The 19,892-nt window shown below is 40.9% G+C and overlaps 1 protein-coding gene across 1 annotated transcript; it reads left to right on the top strand.

Moving 5' to 3' along the window:
* The first annotated feature begins 212 nt into the window (after positions 1-212).
* LOC136677512 (B-cell receptor CD22) lies at positions 213-9,343 on the top strand. The gene is made up of 7 exons (XM_066655081.1): positions 213-243; positions 4,520-4,768; positions 4,950-5,207; positions 5,742-5,999; positions 6,136-6,220; positions 8,800-8,855; positions 9,255-9,343. Exons 1-7 carry the CDS (start codon positions 213-215, stop codon positions 9,341-9,343), a joined length of 1,026 nt encoding a protein of 341 aa, XP_066511178.1.
* Positions 9,344-19,892: the final 10,549 nt, after the last annotated feature.

Raw genomic sequence — 19,892 nt, forward strand, 5'->3', positions numbered from 1 at the left:
TTTTATGACTCTGCTCAGTGTTATCTTAAATTTCATCTGCTGGTGCAATGAGGGGATGTCTCTAAGAGCCAGCTAAAGTCTGTGTGTTAGAATCAAATCTCAGAAAGTCAAATTTCTTATTAAAAATTAATACACATTCATCATATCACATTACAGTAATAAACATTTGAAAGAGACCAATAAAATTATAACGGTTGAATAATTTGCTGAACATGACAAAATATAAAGTTGTCATTGACAATGGTATTAGCTCTTTAAACTAACTCTGGGTTAACAGATTATTTTGGTGAGTACTAGGATATAGTGGTCTGCTTTCCCCCAGGACTCACGGATCTGGTCACAAAATCCTGCAGTGTGGGACTACATTTCAGTGTCCCGAGTGGGAATGGGTGGTTGACCACAGGAGCAGAAAAAATTAATAATAACAAAAAATGCCTAAAAACCTAAAAATTATGCAGTTTTACCGTGCAAAATAAACATAAGAAAAAATAGATGAATTACCAATATAAAGTAATAAACTCATTCTAAATATTTGCAAAGCATCTAGTAATTTGAACAATACATTAATTGTGCATCCTGAAACACTGGCATCCCTCCACTCCACTGTCAACAAACCTGAGTGATCGTGTGAAGTGGTGGGAGGACACCAGCGTCTCAGTTTACTATAATTCCCTGTGTCTATAGAACTCTATTAAAAATCCAGTACTCTGGGATCTGAGTAATCATGGCAGCTCATAATAGGAAATAGTATTTTGAAGGTATTCAGGAGCGAGTCCATGTAGGGCTTTATATGTTGATAACAGAATTTTGTAATCGACAGAGAATTTAACAGGCAGACAATGAATTGATGATAGAGCAGGACTGATATGTTCAAATGTTCTAGTTTTAGTGAAGACCCTTTGATTGATAAATCGGGGTCAAATATTACACCAAGATTTTTTGCTGCTGAACCAGGTTTAACTGGAAAGGCAGCACGATTTAAGATTAAATCTGATAATTTATTTCTTGCCACTTTGGACCTAAAAGCAGGACTTCTGTTTTGTTACTGTTTAGAAGGAGGAAGTTATGCAACATCCAGCCTTTCAAGCCTTTTATACAGTCCTCAATTTTCTGTAATCTTTCTTTGTCATCGCGCTTGGCTGGTATGTATAATTGCGCGTCGTCTGCGAAACAGTGAAAGTTAATGTCATGGTTTTTCATAACTAGCAGTTATAAGAAACCATTATTATATTATATACAATACCTAGTGGTAACATGTATAATGTAAATAATAATGGTCCTAAAATAGAGCCTTGTGGAATTTCAAATCTTACTTTAGAATAATTGGAAGATAATTGGAAGATTGTTTACTTTTATGAACTGATAACATTCAATTAAGTGCATAAGTTTGAACCATAATAGGGCTGTCCCTGTGATTTCAACCATGTTTCCTAACCTTTCTAAGAGAACATTGTGGTCAATTGTATTGAAAGCTGCACTGGGGTCAAGAAGCAGCAACAAGGATATGTGGCCTAGATCAGAGGCAAGAAAAACATCTTTTATTATCTTAACTAGAGCTGTCTTGGTGCTATGATGTGGCCTGAAGCCAGATTGGAATTTTTAATATATATCCTACTTATGTAGATATCAACTAAGTTGTTGGGCAACAGCTTTTTCTGAGGTCTTGGATAGAAATTGTAGATTAGCAATAGGCCTGTAATTAGAAATAGACCTACTGTAATCCAATGTCTGACAAATATCACATTCTGGTGTCAAAGAGATGTAAAATACCAACATTCAGTTATAAGGTATAATGACCGAAACCCAACATCTGGTAAACGTAAGGTTTTAAGGTCAGGTCTATGTGCCATTCTAACATCAAAAATCATTTATTTGTAAGGTATAGTGGCAAAAATCCATCACTGACATTGTCAAATATAGTAGTATCACTGGTAAAGACACAGCTTTCCTCTCAAACATTCCTGCAGCTACACAGTGCTTTAAACGGTGTGGACGCTGAGCGTCCTCAGAGTTCAATAGTGAAGCAGCGAAGTGCAGCGAAACGAGACGAGTGATTGGATAAATGCTGGGCTTTGTCCTGCCCATCGGACGCTCTGCGTCTCTGGGGGTCTATGGGGCAGTGGGCTGGCCTCGGCTGGCCCGGACACTCAGCTTCTGAATGATGATTGGATGATCTGTCTGAGGCTGAATCACTTTTTGATTGACAGCAAAATGAGCGAATCAGCGATCCTTTGGTGTAAAGATCCGTGGGCGCATTAAATTTTCATTCTGTTCTGAGTTGAACCGGAGACTTTCTTAAACCTTTTAGCGGCATTTTCTTTGTTAAAAACGACTAGTGACAAATCGAGCTTCTATTTCTGGTGGTTTTTTTGTAGCTGCTTGTGTTTGGAGACTGGCTTCTATCACTCTTTCTGACTTCTATCGCAGTTTCTGTCCAGCGGGTGCTGCTGAGCCCCTCCACCGTCACAAAGCACTCACAGGCGGACACACTTCACATGGGCCAAGGCTGTTTAAGCAGCCTAGCTCTGCTGGCCATTGAGAGGACACTAGTCAAGTCCCTGGAAGAGACGCCTTGTTGGTACGACAGGGTCACAGATCATTTCCTTTAAAAGGAACGGAGGGTAGAATTTACGTATAAATAAACCGACACATTTTATGATGTATGCCAAAATTGAGCTTCCCCTCCTTGAAAGACGAGCATCTGCCACTGATATCTATATCTATATCTATATATATATATATAGCAGGGAACAGTGGAGCTTCACTGAAATCTGAAATTAAATTAAATGAGCTGATACTTTGGTCTAGTCAGTTAGTCTAGTTAATAAAATTTCCTGCAATGTGAATAAATTCAAATGTCAAATGATGAAGGTGGTATTTTATCTTGGCTTTATAACTAACTCTTCCTAAGCTCTCATTTATAAAAATAATGTTTAGTCTTTTGACTAAACATCTGGCCTGATGTTAAAGCAATGTCCGTAGAATTGTTACCTGAAAATCACAGCTTTAAAATCATTGTGACTCTCCACTGAGCTGTATTAGCTAGAACAGAGCCTCTTTCAATGCTATTCAGAGACAAGCACAGCAGAAACCACACTAAGTTATTGGCTCTTTTACAGTTTATTTGCATGTGTATTGGTTTTCATCACACTTCCATATCACTCTTAATACACTGTGGGCAATTTACTCATTCATAGACAGGCACTCTAAATCAACACAAACACCTGACAAAAACACATGCTGTGGTCAACTAAACTTAGATTCCTCTGGCACAAAGTATAACTTTGGTGGTGTAATAGCCGACACAACCATTCATCTGTAACAGCTTCTCCAGTTCAGGGTCGCAGAGGGTCCGGAGCCTACCCAGAATCATTGGCCACAAGGCAGGAACACACATTGGAGGGGGCGCCAATCCTTCACAGGGTGACATTCACTCACACACTCACATGTGTTAGTTGCCAAATCACCTACTAACGTGTGTTTTTGGACAGTGGGAGGAAACCGGAGCACCCGGTCGTACACGGACACAGGGAGGACACATCAAACTCCTCACAGACAGTAACCCAGAGTGGGACTCTAGCCCACAACCATCAGGTCCCTGGAGCTGCCGACACAAACAGACAGCTTTAATTACCAGACGTACAGATGTGATGCTAGAAAGTCTGATAACACTATCTTGAGGTTTCTGTCTTACAGTGGCTCCTCTGCGGAAATGGGCTGACTTAGATCATAATCACTCTAACAAAATAAGACATCAAGAAAATACAACCGAATAAGTTATTACTTACTAGTTCAGATCAAAATCTGTCCCATGTCCTTTCATCTCTATTAAATCACATCAACGATTAAAAGTCAGTTGAATATTTACCCTTGTCCAGTCTCTCACTCTGGTACTAGGAACACTGAGCTACTTAGACCCATAGGTGTCAGTGTGTGTGTGTGTGTGCGTGTGTGTGCGTGTGTGTGTGTGTGTGTGTGTGTGACATATTCTGTAAAGTGTTACAGGTGAAAGTTTTCCTGCTTGCCTCCAAAAGTTACAGAGTGCAGTTTCTGCAGTGCTGAGGCTGAGGTAGCACCATTAGAGGCCCTATTCTGTCTATTGCAGATCAGCGGAGCAGCATAATTTTGAAGCTGCAAATTTAAGGTAAAAATTATACCTAGTGTTCCTTTCATTCATTAGAATTCTTCACCCCCTTGCTTTTATAGATATATTTCACTAAATTACTCTACCCTCTGTTTCTACGCCCTCTATATCAGTGATTCTCAAACTGTGGTACCCATACCTCTGGAGGTACATGAAGCAGCAAGAGGTAGTACACCAGATGTCCTTGAAAAATATATTATAATTAAAGGATTAATATAATATATAATATAATTAAGTGAATATCTACATTTTCATGAAAATTACATAATATTTCAAGGGATCCCATTAAAAAAACATAGTGTAGAACATATGAACCTGAGCAGCTACAGCTTTACACTTTCTCTTTCCTGATTTGATCTTCTCTCATTGTCTTAGAGCTCAGTGTAGAAACTCCTGAAGCAGTGACAGAGGGAGGAGCAGCAGTTCTGAAATGTGTAACCACCTGCAGTCTGACTGACCCAACATTCATCTGGTACAAAAATGGACATCCTTTAATCACAAAGACCACCATCAACAACCAGCTCCACCTGCAGCCAGTCAGCAGTGAGGATGCAGGCAGTTATAGCTGTTCTGTAAACGGATATCAACACCTCTTTTCCCCTGATCACACTCTCACAGTCAGATGTGAGTTCACTTTGCTTTTGTACTTGTTGCCAAAGGGCTTTTCTGATACAACACATTACTCAGAGATGCAGGAGAAAAAGAGAAAGACATTACTGCCCTCTAGTATCTCAACAACATTACTATTTTACCATGTTTAACTATTTAATTATTAACAACAGATGTTAATATATTTTTCCTCCAGATCCTCCAAAGAATGTCTCAGTGTCCATCAGTTCCTCTGGTGAAATAGTGGAGGACAGTTCAGTGACTCTGACCTGCAGCAGTGATGGTCATCCACCTGTGGAGATCTACACTTGGTTTAAAGGATCATTGTCTATTGGAACAGAAGAGAGTTTCAGAATTCTCAACATCCGCTCTGAGGACAGTGGAGAATACACATGCCAGAGTCAGAATCAACTCGGAGAGAGAAGATCTCCTGCTGTGGATTTAAATGTTCAGTGTGAGTTAATCTTGATTTATTAGGGCTTCATTGAGTAAATATTCAGTGAATCTAACTCAATGAATATTAACTCAATTACACCATTAATCAATCAACCAATTAAAACCAAAACCGCCCTCTGCACAAAAAGAGAAACAGAAAACATTAACTCTCATCGTATAGAACCATAATATAAATAGAATGAATCTCCAAATCCCTCTCAATCACCCACTTGTTTCTGTTTGAACCCTCATCTGCATCAAATCAAAACAGTCCCCAAAACGTAAAAAAATAAATATTCATCCCACATAATAATAAAATCCACCAAATATATAATCTGAATAATTGTAGTAGTGCTTACCTATTTTTATAAATGGGAAACCAGCACAATATAGGGATTCCTACCCCAACATGCACAGGTTTTCCATTTGATGAATGAGGAGCTGATTTACTATAGGATTCCTCATCCAATATACATGGGCCTTGCACATTATTACTCACTTTCACTTTATGACACATTGGTGAATGAGCTTAAAACATAAACATCTGTTTTAGATCCTCCAAAGAGCGTCTCAGTGTCCATCAGTCCCTCTGGTGAAAGAGTGGAGGACAGTTCAGTGACTCTGAACTGCAGCAGTGATGCTAATCCACCTGTGGAGATCTACACCTTGTTTATAGAAGGTGGAGTCTCACCTGTAGGATCTGGCCACAGTTACAGTCCTCTACAGAGTGGATCCTACTACTGCGAGGCTCGTAATGAACATGGGGCTCAGAGATCAGCTCCAGTTCCTGTGTTAAATGGAAACTCAACTGGTAACATGTTACTGTTCCACCTGTGATCCATTATCTACATCACATCATTCACACATTCATTTTTTCACACATTCATTCATTATAATCTTCACAGTCTGAAATATATTTACTCTGTGTGTGTGTGCGTGTATTTCAGCAGGTGTCTCTGTGATTCTGTACATAATCGTTGGGGTCAGTCTCTGTGTCAATGCAGCGCTGCTTACTGTAGTGTTCTGGAAGAGGTGAGGAGGGGATTGTCCAGTGTCCAGTTCTTTATGATTCAGATCTAGAGAGTTGTAGTGTGTGAAGTTTACTGTAGAAGAGCAGATGTAGAAAGACATTTTGGACCGTATTCATTAAACCTTTATAAAACATGAATCATTTAAAATCGTAAGTAAAATTGATCTTCCCAAAAGCTTAAAGAAAGCTATATAAACTTTGGATTGTTTAGTAGATGTATGTTGCCAAATACAGAACACCAAATGTTTGCAAATTGGAAGGGTGTCCAAATTTCCTTAGAATTAACACATTACCATAATCCACACCCATGAATTTCAAATAAGCACCATATAAGGAATCACTTATCATAGCAAAAAGCCTTCTACACCTCTACAAAAATGTAAAATTTTGTTGTAGAGTTGTAAAATGACCATAAATCACATCATGCCACTTTAAAACTTGAAAAAGATATATATATATATATATATATATATATATATATACACAAACCAGATTGTTGTTGAAGTTGGGACACTAAACAAATTAAGAATAAAAACTGAATGCAATGATGTGGAGGTGCCAACATCTAATATTATATTCAGAATAGAACACAAATCACAGATCAATAGTTTAAACTGAGAGAACGTATCATTTTAAGGGAAAAATATGTTGTTTCAAAATTTCATGGCATCAACAAATCCCAAAAAAGTTGGGACAAGACCATTTTTTACCACTGTGTGGCATCCCCCCTTCTTCTTACAACACTCAACAGATGTCTGGGGACAGAGGAGACCAGTTTGTCAAGTTTAGAAATAGGAATGCTCTCCCATTCATGTCTAATACAGGCCTCTAACTGTTCAATCGTCTTGGGCCTTCTTTGTCGCACCTTCCTATTTATGATGCGCCAAATATTCTCTATAGGTGAAAGATCTGGACTGCAGGCTGGCCATTTCAGTACCTGGATCCTTCTCCTACGTAGCCATGATGTTGTGATTGCTGCAGAATGTGGTCTGGCATTGTCTTGTTGAAAAATGCAGGGTTTTCCCTGAAAGAGATGACATCTAGATGGGAGCATTGCTTAGAAATGGCTTCATCTTTGAACTGTAGAGTTTCAGCTGGCAACGGCGGATGGCATGGTGGATTGTGTTCACTGACAATGCTTTCTGGAAGTATTCCTGAGCCCATTCTGTTATTTCCTTGACAGTGGCATTCCTGTTTGAGGTGCAGTGACGTTTAAGGGCCCGGAGATCACCAGCATCCAGTAGAGTTTTACGGCCTTGACTCTTACGCACAGCAATTGTTCCAGATTCTCTGAATCTTTTGATGATGTTATGCACGGTTGATGATGATAACTTAAAAGTCTTTGCTAATTTACACTGGGTAACACCATTCTGGTATTGCTGCACTATCTTTCTGCACAATTATGGTGGAATTGTTGATCCTCTTACCATCTTGGCTTCAGAGAGACACTGACTCTGAGAAGCTCTTTTTATACACAATCATGTTGTCAATTGACCTAATTAGTGTTAATTGGTCTTCCAGCTGTTCGTTATATGCTCAATTTCCTTTTTCCAGCCACTTATTGCTACTTGTCCCAACTTTTTGGGGATTTGCTGACACTGTGAAATTTTGAATCAACAAATTTTTCCTTTAAAATGTTACATTTACTCAGATTAAACTTTTGATCTGTCATCTTTGTTCTGTTACGAATAAAATATCGACATTTGCCATCTCCACATCATTGCATTAAGTTTTTTTTATTCACAATTTGTTTAGTGTCCCAACTTTTTTGGAATCTGGTTTGTATTCACGCTATTTATGTTGTTGTGTTTAACGTTATTGTATATAATTTATGCAAGCACCACAATTATTGAGAAGATACACGACTTTAATAATAATTTTAGGGCCTAAGACATTTGTGCAATGCTGCATGCTAACTGCACTTTGTCCCACATGATTCCTGCACAGTAGCAGCTAAAGCCATATATTCTTGACACAAAATTTGTCAAGGTTTTGAGCCATTGAATGTGTTTGTGGTCTCTCACAGAGGTGTTAATGCCTGTGCACTTGTTCCTGCTCTGCCAGACCTCATTCAAATGTTTAGTTTTTTACTGCAACTGCCTCATTTTGTTGCACATGCTCTGATGCAAGTTGTGCATCAAGTACAAACTAGTTTACAACTCCTGGGATGATGTTTGGGGGATAGAAAATCCTGTCTATAGCATTCCACTGTCCACTGAGCCAAGCTCAATGATCTGTAAATCACGAGATCGGTTGGATTCCCTTCTCAAAACTAGCTCTAAAATGTTGCTCAAATACAGAAGAATAGATCTCAGTAGTCAAATAACTCAACTATGTTCAGGAGCAGGTATACATTTTGTTTGTACCTTTGAACATTCTGAGACTACGAACACCTTGATGAATGCAGATATTTACCAAAAAAAAAATACTTTGTGAATTATTTCATGAATGAATCCAGTCTCATTTCACTTGTGGGAAGTAAATGATGGCAAGAGGAGAAACAGAACCCCAGACCAAGCTGAGAACAAGGTGAGTGTTGTTCTGCTGGATGATGTCTATAATTGCACATCTCTTCCTCTAGAAGGCTCTTCCTCTCTAGTGGGATTGAGTTGTGTAAAGGGGAGAGTGCTGTCCAAGGTGCGGTCAATGCTTTGTACTGTACACTACCTTTTGCAGTGCATTTTCAGTATGTTTGAGCACACTGAAAACTGTCCACTGTCATTTTCAGTCACTAATAGAAACTGGCAGAATCCCAAAATTCTGCTCTATTAAATAAATAGCGTTTTGGACACAGCATATTTTTTTCATTAGTCTACTCATTATACATCCTCTAACAGTCCTTTGTACAGAACACTGCCCCTAGTGGTCAGGGGGATATGTACACAGCTCTCCAGCCCATAGGCAGGTCCTCTGATGGTGTTTACAACACAGTGACAGTAAGTGTCTCTTCATCTGGCCTTCAGCAATACAGCGCAATGTGTGCGTGAATTTGTGTTTAACACAATTAATCTTTTTTGTTTTTTTCACATGATGAAGATCCCACAGTGAGACCATCACCATGGGAGAAGGAGCAAGAGAAAGGGAAAGAGAGAGGGGGACAGAAACAGAGTCTAAATCTTTTCTAGTACTCATATTTGAAAAGACTCTGAACTGAAGTAAATCAAAAACATTTCCTCATTTTAAAACTGAAAAAAGCTGTATGAATTTCTCCAGTGTTTTGTGTTGATCTAGATGAATTGTACTCAATATTAAACACTGAAGACATTGTGGTAGAAATCTTGTGGAGATCTCACACTCTACTGTTTGTTATTGAGCTGTTGCTGATCTGTTACAGTCCCACGCTGAGTAAAGTTTCAGACTAAAGCTCCATCTTTGCATTTCTGTATGTTTCTGAATGTATGAGCTTCTGCAGAATAAAGATCTACACAAATAACTTCTTGAACAGTACCTTCCATATGTACATTATCAGAAAAGCTGTGATTGGATATTTATTCTATGGAGCATATTTGCATTTTTTTACATATTTATTGTACATTTCATACATCTCTGTTTCAATCATTCATTTGTACCTTTAAGATCACTTCCTAATTACATGTAGTGATATGTGGCAAAAGATTATTAATATATAATTAATGTGTATTCCCCAGACACTATCTCTGTGAATAAATCTGGACTTATTTATTGTTGTTGACTGCATTGTTAAGACTAATATGTAAATGATCTCTCTCCAGGTTGACTGCCTACAAAGTAAACAGTTATTGAGTGAAAAATGCAAGGCAATATAAGATTTGAGATTCACATCTGTGTGTAACTGTATCTGAAATATGCCAGTGTTGTAGGAGGTGTGTGTTTAAGAACAACGCAGAAATAACCATAATTTGCACTCGGTCATCAACTAAATATACTCAGACCTAAAGTTGTAAAACAAGAAACTGAGTGTGTCAGAGTCCACACAATGATCTGAGATCTGAACTGTGTCCACCGCCAGAAACTTACAAGAAGCTGGTAAATAATTTTTACACAGTCCCTAAGAGAAAGATATTTCCATGAACTCAGCCCACAAGGTGTGGTCAAAGAGGTATAGGTTACTGATAACCTGTTAGTAACAAGGTGAAGTTATCATTTCACATCCGTCAGACTGATAACAAGAGAATGCACTGTAAGCTGGAATAAACCACTGCAATACTCAGCAGAGAACAGTTCAGTGATAGGGGTATATATAGGGAAACAAACAGGTGTGTGTAATTAGAATTCAGGCGAGGGAGACCGGTGGGTAGTCATGTGACTGACGGGTGCATTCTGGGAATTGGAGTCCTGGGATGTAGGCGTGACAGCATGGTAGCCACGCAGATGCAGCAATATCTGATAGACATCAATCTTTCAGTCTGGCTTCCACACAAGTCACAGTACTGAGAGTACTCAATACTGACCTACTCCTTTTAGTGCAACATTTGACACTGATTATCACAAAATTCTTATTTCCTATCTCTCAGCCACTGGTAATACTGACACTGCATCTTCCTGGATTATTACTTACGTTATCAATCTCACTTTGTAGTTATTGGTAAACATAAATCTACCCCTAGTGCTGTTAAATAAAAGGACCCCCAAGGCTCAGTTCAGGGCCCTCTGCTATTAATCATCTACATGCTGCCACTTGGTCAGATCATCTACAGCCATGGTCTTAATTTACAATCTTATGTTGACAATACACTACACTATACTAACTTCTAACTAAACTCAAAACAAATTAAAAAAAAACTGCTCAGTTTTGCTCATTGGCCCTAAGTCCACTTTATTAAAACGGTCTGTTCTTATACTCAACTTTGATGGCATATGGGTGTAAAACAAAAACAATCTTGATTCAGCTTGATTCCTCCGTTTACTTTAAACCTCATATTATGGCCCTGGTGTAAGCAGCTTTTTAACACCTTCCTGATACTGCTGGCCTTTGACCAATGTTCTCAGTAAAAGATGCTGAAACTTTGGTTTATACCTTCATGTCTTCCCATTTAGACTACTGCAACTCCCTCTTCATTGGCCTTGCTAATAAATCCATTCACTTCCTTCAGTCAGATCAGAACAGTTTTCTCTTATTCTAAAAAAATGAGCTCATATCACCTCTGTTCTTCATCAGCTGCCCTAGTGACCCCCCTGCTCCTTGTTTAAAGTTCTCCTGCACACATACAAATCTCTACATGATTTGGCATCAGCTGACCTTTCTGAACTTTTAGAGTCCTACTGTCCTCTGATAGTGGTCTCTTGTCAGTACATAAATTCAAATTATTTACTGCTGGTGGTGGATCTTTCAGTGTTATGGGACGCAAGCTCTGGAAGATCTTTACCACAAAATCTTAACCTCTGCACTTTATTTTCCTCTTTTAATCTCAAATAAAAAACCTTACTTTTCTCCACTGATTCTGCACCACTCCACTGGCATAAGAGTTATCCCTATCACTCTTTTTTGTGTCTTTTGTATGAAGCACCTTGTGTGTTAGAAATGTGTTATATAAATGCAGCTTATTATTGCTGTTGTTGCTATTAATATTCTTCTATAAAAAATGACAGATATATTCTGTTCTGCACGGTCTGTAAGTTGGATTGCAATAGGAGGAGGCGGAAGGGGCTTTCTTCTACTCAATGTCTTAATCTGCTTTTAACAAGTCTGTGACCTTTAATGAAAGAACTTCCCAAAGTTGCCCCCTGCAGGATGGGTTCCTGCCTTGCGCCCTGTGATTCTGGAAAGGCTCCAGACCCACCATGACCCTGAACTGGATAAGCGGTTACAGACAATGAATGAATGAATAAATTAATGTAATCTAAGTGAGGTGGCACAGTGTCGCAGCAGGTAATGTCGCTGTCACACAGCTCCACGGACTATGAGGTTGTGAGTTCAAGTCCCGCTCCAGGTGAATGTCTCTGAGGAGTTTGGTGTGTTCTCCCAATGTCCGTGTGGGTTTCCTGGGTTTCCAAAGAGTCTGAGTTCTGGAACTGTGAGTAGTGTCCTCATTCTTTTGGATGTGTTGTGTATTTTCCTGCTAAACTTTTAATAAGTCAGATCTGGGTTTATGGACACAGATGTTTGATTTTTAGCAGAAGTATTAGCCTTTATTTCACAGCTGGGCCCCAGTCCAAAAACATAGAGGGTAGGTGAATTGGCTTCTGTAATACCTGTCCGGGTTTGTGAGTTAATGAGTGTGTATGTGTGAGTGAATGTGTGTGTGCCCAGATATGGATTGTCGCTCTGTCCTGGGTGAAATCCTAGTGCCCGATGCAGTCCTCCAGGTGGACGGTCGTTTCTGGTTGAGAGTATGCTGTGTGCCTTTGGCTGCCGCTTCTCGCCAGTGTGTGTGTGAGTGAATTGAGTGTTCTGAGCAGTGTAGATTGTAAAGCGTCCTTGGGTATCTAGAAAGGCGCTATATAAGTGTAATGATAACTAACTAACTAAAGTTAAAATGACGTTTTTTGATTCTCTGAGTGAAAATAAGTTACATCACCTTCTTCCTTTAATTGTTTAATTTGATGTATCTGGCATTTTAAACATTATAGCCACAAACCACTCATTTCTATGTGAAGATATAGGAGATTAAAGATGTCCTGTTCAGAAAATTAAGCCTGTGTGTGTTGTTCTCTGCTCTTTGCCTTACGGCTGTCGCTCTCTGGCGGCGGATATTTTTTTTTCTTACGTTCACTAATCAACATAATATCTCATTTGACAGACATATTTTACATAGTTAGATGCTTAGTTTATGCAATCTGTTGTATTTTAAATTGTAACGCACCTATTGTATGAGAGAAATTAATCATAATTATTATTGGTAATTACAATATAATAATAATAATAATAATAATAATAATAATAATACAATTATATATTACTGTGGTGAAGCAGGTAGTGTCTCTGTCACACAGCACCTGGGGACCTGGTGTCCGTGTGGGTTTCCTCAAGGTGCTCAGGTTTCCTCCCCTGGTCCAACACCAAAGGTCTGTAGGTGGATTGGCAACTCAAAATTGTCCATATGAAATAAACATCATTTACAAACAAAGCAGCTCAGTGACACACTGTTTTTAAATGGCTCTCTTGTGTATTACACATTTCAGAAGTTGTTGAAAGGTTTTGTTCTGTATCTATCTACTAAACATGGCTTTCACCAAAGAATAAAACAGCACCCTCTTCCTGTCAATTCACAAACTGTAGATAGACACAGGCCTAGCAAGGATGTTTCGCAGAAATAATTTAAAGGGAAAAAAACAACCCCTGGCAAAAATTATGGAATCACCAGTCTCTGAGGATGTTCCTTCAGTGGTTTAATTTTGTAGAAAAAAAGCAGATCACAAATATGACAAAAAACTAAAGGCATTTCAAATGGCAACTTTCTGGCTTTAAGAAACACTAAAAGACATCAAGAAAAATAATTGTGGTAGCTAGTAACAGTTAGATTTTTAGAACAAGCACAGGGAATAAATTATGGAATCACTCAATTCTGAGGAAAAAAATTATGGAATCACCCTGCAAATTTACATTTCAAACACTAACACCTGCATCAGATTAAAGCTGCTCGTTAGTATGCAGGTAAAAAGGAGTGATCACACCTTGGAGAGCTGTTGCAACAAGTGGACTGACATGAATCATGGCTCCAACACCAGAGATGTCGATTGACACAAAGAAGAGTTTTATCAAACTCCTTTAGGAGGGTAAATCATCACGCAGTGTTGCACAAGATGTTGGTTGTTCACAGTCAGTTGTGTCTAAAACCTGGACCCAGTACCAACAACATGGGAATGTGGTTAAAGGAGGCAAGCATATGGATAGACCAAGGAAGACATCAAAGCGTCAAGACAGGAAACTTAAAGCAATATGGCTTGAAAACAAAATGAAACAAAACAAATGAGGAACAAATGGGAGGAAACTGGAGTCAACGCCTGTGACCGAACTGTAAGAAACCACCTAAAGGAAATGGGATTTACAAACAGAAAAGCTAAAAGAAAGCCATCACTAACTCCTAAACAGAAAAAAACAAGGTTACAATGGGCTAAGGAAAGGCAATCATGGACTGTGGATGACTGGATGAAAGTCATATTCAGTGATGAATCTTGAATCTTGAATCTGCATTGGGCAAGGTGATGATGCTGGAACTTTTGTTTGGTGCCGTTCCAATGAGATTTATGCAGTCGACTGTCTGAAGAAAACATGCAAATTTCCACAGTCATTGATGATATGGGGCTGCATGTCAGGTAAAGGCACTGGGGAGATGGCTGTCATTACATCTTCAATAAATGCACAGGTTTACATTGACATTTTGGACAATTTTCTTATCCCATCTATCGAAAGGATGTTTGGGGATGATGAAATCATTTTACAAGATGATAATGTATCTTGCCATAGAGCAAAATCTGTGAAAACATTCCTTGAAGAAAGACACATAAGGTCAATGCCATGGCCTGCAAACAGTCCGGATCTCAATCCAATTGAAAATCTGTGGTGGAAGTTAAAGAAAATGGTCCATGACAAGGCTCCAACCTGCAAAGCTGATCTGGCAACAGCAATCAGAGAAAGCTGGAGCCAGATTGATGAAGAGTACTGTTTGTCACTCATTAAATCAATGCCTCAGAGACTGCAAGCAGTTATGAAAGCCAGAGGTGGTGCAACAAAGTACTAGTGATGTGTTGGAGTGCTATTTTGTTTGTCATTTTTCCATAATTTTTTCCTCAGAATTGAGTGATTCCATAATTTATTCCCTGTGCTTGTTCTAAAAATCTAACTGTTACTAGCTACCACAATTATTTTTCTTGATGTCTTTTAGTGTTTCTTAAAGCCAGAAAGTTGCCATTTGAAATGCCTTTAGTTTTTTGTCATGTCTGAGATCTGCTTTTTTTCTACAAAATTAAACAACTGAAGGAACATCCTCAGATACTAATCAGATTCCTGAAAGAGAAGTGGGGTTAAAGCTGTATCATCAGATCAGTGAAAAAAATGATCACCAATTGTGTGTCTCCCCTTTTTCACGAACAGCCTCTGCTCTTCTGGGGATTGAAAGATTGTTGTGAGAATATAACTGCAGCCACATAAACATTAGTGAGGTCAGATACTGATGATTAATGATTAGTTCTGCCTCACAGACAGTGCTCCATAACTCCAGAGAACACAGTTCCACTGCTCCACTGCCCAGTGCTGGAGGCTTTGTACCTCTCTAGCTCAATGACCTCAGTCCTGGTCCTGGTGCTCCACTGCCCTGCACATCTCAGAGATTATTCTGCTCCTAACACACCAGATACACTAATGAACTACACTCCTGATACACATCGAACCGTGTCCTTAAAAAGAAACTAATCTAGTTTCCTGTAAAATTCCCTAAGTTTCTCTGGAGTTCTGTACAGAAACTGAATTTGTAAATGCTAATGAGCTTAACCTTCTGAACCATATGTATTCACAGATGATTATGAGTTTGCAGAAGTATAAAGTTAAACTCTTACATAGCTGTATATAAGGTCACATGTTTCCTGTGGTGGTGTCACTGCTCTTGGCAGTTTAAAGACACGTAAGTCATAGGCAGATTATTAGTTCACATACTGAAGCCTCATCACAGAACGGTAAGAACAGTCTTTACTTCTCAAGATTATAGGATATTGTTTAGAAAGACTTCACACTGACATTAATAATAAATATATGGCTTAATATTTGTGGATGTATGATTAAGCTGATATAAAGTGTTTTAGGGGTTGATATTTTAAGAAACTGAAATAAGGAACGTGGGGCCAGGGGTTGGGGGCATTGATGTTTTGACGCCCAAGATAGGAACTATATATATATGTCAGATGACCCTGTGTGTCAGGGTGGTGTGAAGAGTAGATTCACGGAGGGCGGACACACTCGCTATAACACGGACAGTTTAATGAAGAAAGATAACACAACGCGAACTTGACGATAAACATGAAATGACACTACATAGCAATAGACAAGCATGAGACCGAAGACGAAAGGAGAAACGATAATGAGAAACGCAGACTACAATAACACAACACAAACGAACTATAAGGTAAACACGAAATGGGGCAAGAGAGACAAGCAAGTGAAACACAATACAACCAAAATGACCGATGCCAGGAAGTGAGGGAAGAGGGCTTAAATAAACGAACTTAACTAGACACACCTGACACGGATAACGAGGGGAAAAGAAGGCGGAACATAGGCGGGACAAAGGCGGAGAAAGTGAACATAAACAAAGCCATGTGAGGAGAAGGAAAACAACAAACAGAGCCACATGGAAGGAGGAAAACAAGCAGAAAGTGTCAAGGTGTGACAGACGCCCCCCCCAAGACGCGCAACTCCCGGAGCGCGAAAAACGAGACTCTCCAGGAGCTGGCGCAGGAGGGGGCCAGAAGAAACAAGACAAACTAGAAAAGACTCAGGATGGAAAAAGGGAACAAGGAACTAGACTTTAAACGGACATCGGACAGGACTAGAGAGAAGAGACGGAGAATAGGCAGGAGAAAACACACGTGACTGGACCTTGGGCTGAGACAAAACAGGAGCAGATACACGTGACTGGACAGAGGACTGAAGAAGACTAACAGGGAATTTGACATGAGACTGGACAAAGGGTTTAACTGGGAACTGGACATGAGGCAAGGGAACAGGGACCATGACATTAACAGGAACTGGAACAAACACGGTGACAGGGACCGGAATAGAAACAAAAACAGACAAAGGCACAGGGACAAGGACAGAGACAGGAACCAGAACAGGAACAGAAACAGGAACAAAAACAACTGGGTGGTACCCAGAACTGGCATGTGTCTGTGGGACTGTCCAAGGTGCCAGCCTGGGTACAGTTCTGGGGATTGGCCTCGAAGTCCTTGGGGCCGGAGCCACAGTCACTGGCTTAGAAACGGCCGGAGCCACAGTCACTGGCTTAGAAACGGCCGGGGCCACAGTCACTGGCTTAGAAACGGCCGGGGCCACCGTCATTGGCCTAGAAACGGCCGGGGCCACAGTCTCATGGGCAAAAACGGCCTTAGCCAAAGTCACTGGAGTAGAAACGGCCGTGGCCAAAGTCTCAGGGGCAGAAACGGCCGTAGCCACAGTCTCGGAGATAGGATCAGTTGATGGAGCCATACTCACGGAGACTGGAGACCCTGCGACGACGTCCAAGGAGGCAGGCGGAACTGCGACGACGTCCAAGGAGGCAGGCGGAACTGCGACGACGTCATCCACGGAGGCAGACGGAACTGCGACGACGTCATCCACGGAGGCAGACGGAACTGCGACGACGTCATCCACGGAGGCAGACGGAACTGCGACGACGTCATCCACGGAGGCAGACGGAACTGCGACGACGTCATCCACGGAGGCAGACGGAACTGCGACGACGTCATCCACGGAGGCAGGAGGATGTGCGACGACGTCCATGGAGGCAGAGGAATCTGCGACGTCGTCCACGGAAACAGAGGAGGCGGGCGTCGCCTTCAAGGAGAGCTCCAGGCGTGCCATGAGGCCTGTAAGTTTCTCCTGAATGTCAGGAGTGGGCGCAGAGCGGTGATTAGGAACTGGCGTCCTAGCGACGACGTCCACGGAGGCAGAAGAATCTGCGACGTCGTCCATGGAGACAGGCGCGGCTGGAGGCATTGCTCTCATGGAGACAGGCGCGGCCGTAGGCACCGCGCTCAGGGAGACAGGTGCGGCCGGAGGTGCCGCGGGCACCGGAAGTGCCGCTCTTACAGGAACCGGAGTTGACACGCCCAGCAATGCAGGTGCTCGTGCTGCTCGCCGAGCACGCGTTTTGGATTTAACGGGTCTGGGCGCACTCTCGAGGGACTTTAAACTTAGGTCCTCCGAAGATGCGCCCCTGTTAGCCTCATTTCCCATGTCCTGTGATCTGAGGCTAACAGCCCTAGTATATAACGCCCCCCCAAAAATCTCCCCGGACCTGAGGGGGTAATTATCTGGAGCTGGGTTTACAGCCTGTTCTCTCCTCCGGCTCCGTCGATTCCCGCTGGAGGAATCACTCGATTCATGAATCGAGTCTTCTGTTTGTGGGAAATGAACCGCACCGGAGATGAGCTGCAGCCGTTGACTCCACTCCGAAGCCGCCCTTAACGCCTCCTCCACGGGATCTTTTCGGAACGGAGTCCGGCGAATTACACCTCTCCTAAAGGGGTAGTCCGTGTTAGCTGTGTCCTTATTAAGATCGGTCATTCTGTCAGGGTGGTGTGAAGAGTAGATTCACGGAGGGCGGACACACTCGCTATAACACGGACAGTTTAATGAAGAAAGATAACACAACGCGAACTTGACGATAAACATGAAATGACACTACATAGCAATAGACAAGCATGAGACCGAAGACGAAAGGAGAAACGATAATGAGAAACGCAGACTACAATAACACAACACAAACGAACTATAAGGTAAACACGAAATGGGGCAAGAGAGACAAGCAAGTGAAACACAATACAACCAAAATGACCGATGCCAGGAAGTGAGGGAAGAGGGCTTAAATAAACGAACTTAACTAGACACACCTGACACGGATAACGAGGGGAAAAGAAGGCGGAACATAGGCGGGACAAAGGCGGAGAAAGTGAACATAAACAAAGCCATGTGAGGAGAAGGAAAACAACAAACAGAGCCACATGGAAGGAGGAAAACAAGCAGAAAGTGTCAAGGTGTGACACTGTGCAGTGACTGTAATTGGCTAGAATATGTGCGTGAGAGAGAGAGAGAGAGAATAATGTACAAACAGAAAAAAAAGTAATTAAAATATATATAAGGCCATGCACACATGTCATATGACCATGTGCAGTGACTGTAATTGGCTACCTCAGAATGTGTGTGTGTGTGTGTGTGTGTGTGTGTGAGAGAGAGAGAGAGAGAGAGAGAGAGAGAGAGAGAGAGGGGGGGGGGGAGAGAAGGTAATTAAATAGAAGTACCAAAAACTACTTAAAATAAGGAAGTACTTAAAATAAAATAGAAATATATATACTGTGCAGTGACTGTAATTGGCTACCTCAGAATATGTGTGTGTGTGTCTGTCTGTGTGTGTGTGAATGAGAGAGACAGAGAGAGAGAGAATAATGATGTACAAACAGAAAAGGAAGTTCTTAAAATAAAATAGAAAAAACACTGACGTCATCATCCCACCTCAACACGCGCTCCTGTTTGGAATCAAAGCTCAAGAAACGAACCGAGTCATCGTTCAGCGTTATAAAAAAGTCACTGATATTTGGTGAATTATGCACTTTATGTGGTGTTTGGATGCTTTGAGAAACATATACGATGGGTTGAGTGTAGAGTCGACTCATTTAGTGTATCTGTACACTAATCGAATGCAAATTCAAATCAATGATTCAAAACAGTGTACACAGTCACGGGGAAACTCAGAGACGACACACAGCTTGATTAAACGCTGGATTATACTTCAGAATGCGTGTTTGTGACTGAAAACTGAGGATCAATGCATTAAACACAGAAAGTACTTTGGGACTTTGAAGGATCTGTAATTATTGAGTCTTTACAACAGGGGTGGGGGGTGGACGACATTGTCAAGGCGGCCTCCCCAACTGTGAAGCACTGCGCGAAACCATGTACAGGATGGGCCATTTATATGGATACACCTTAATAAAATGGGAATGGGAATGGTTGGTGATATTAACTTCCTGTTTGTGGCACATTAG

The sequence above is a fragment of the Hoplias malabaricus genome, chromosome 2, assembly GCF_029633855.1.
Source record: "Hoplias malabaricus isolate fHopMal1 chromosome 2, fHopMal1.hap1, whole genome shotgun sequence".
In the NCBI taxonomy this organism is placed as follows: domain Eukaryota; kingdom Metazoa; phylum Chordata; class Actinopteri; order Characiformes; family Erythrinidae; genus Hoplias; species Hoplias malabaricus.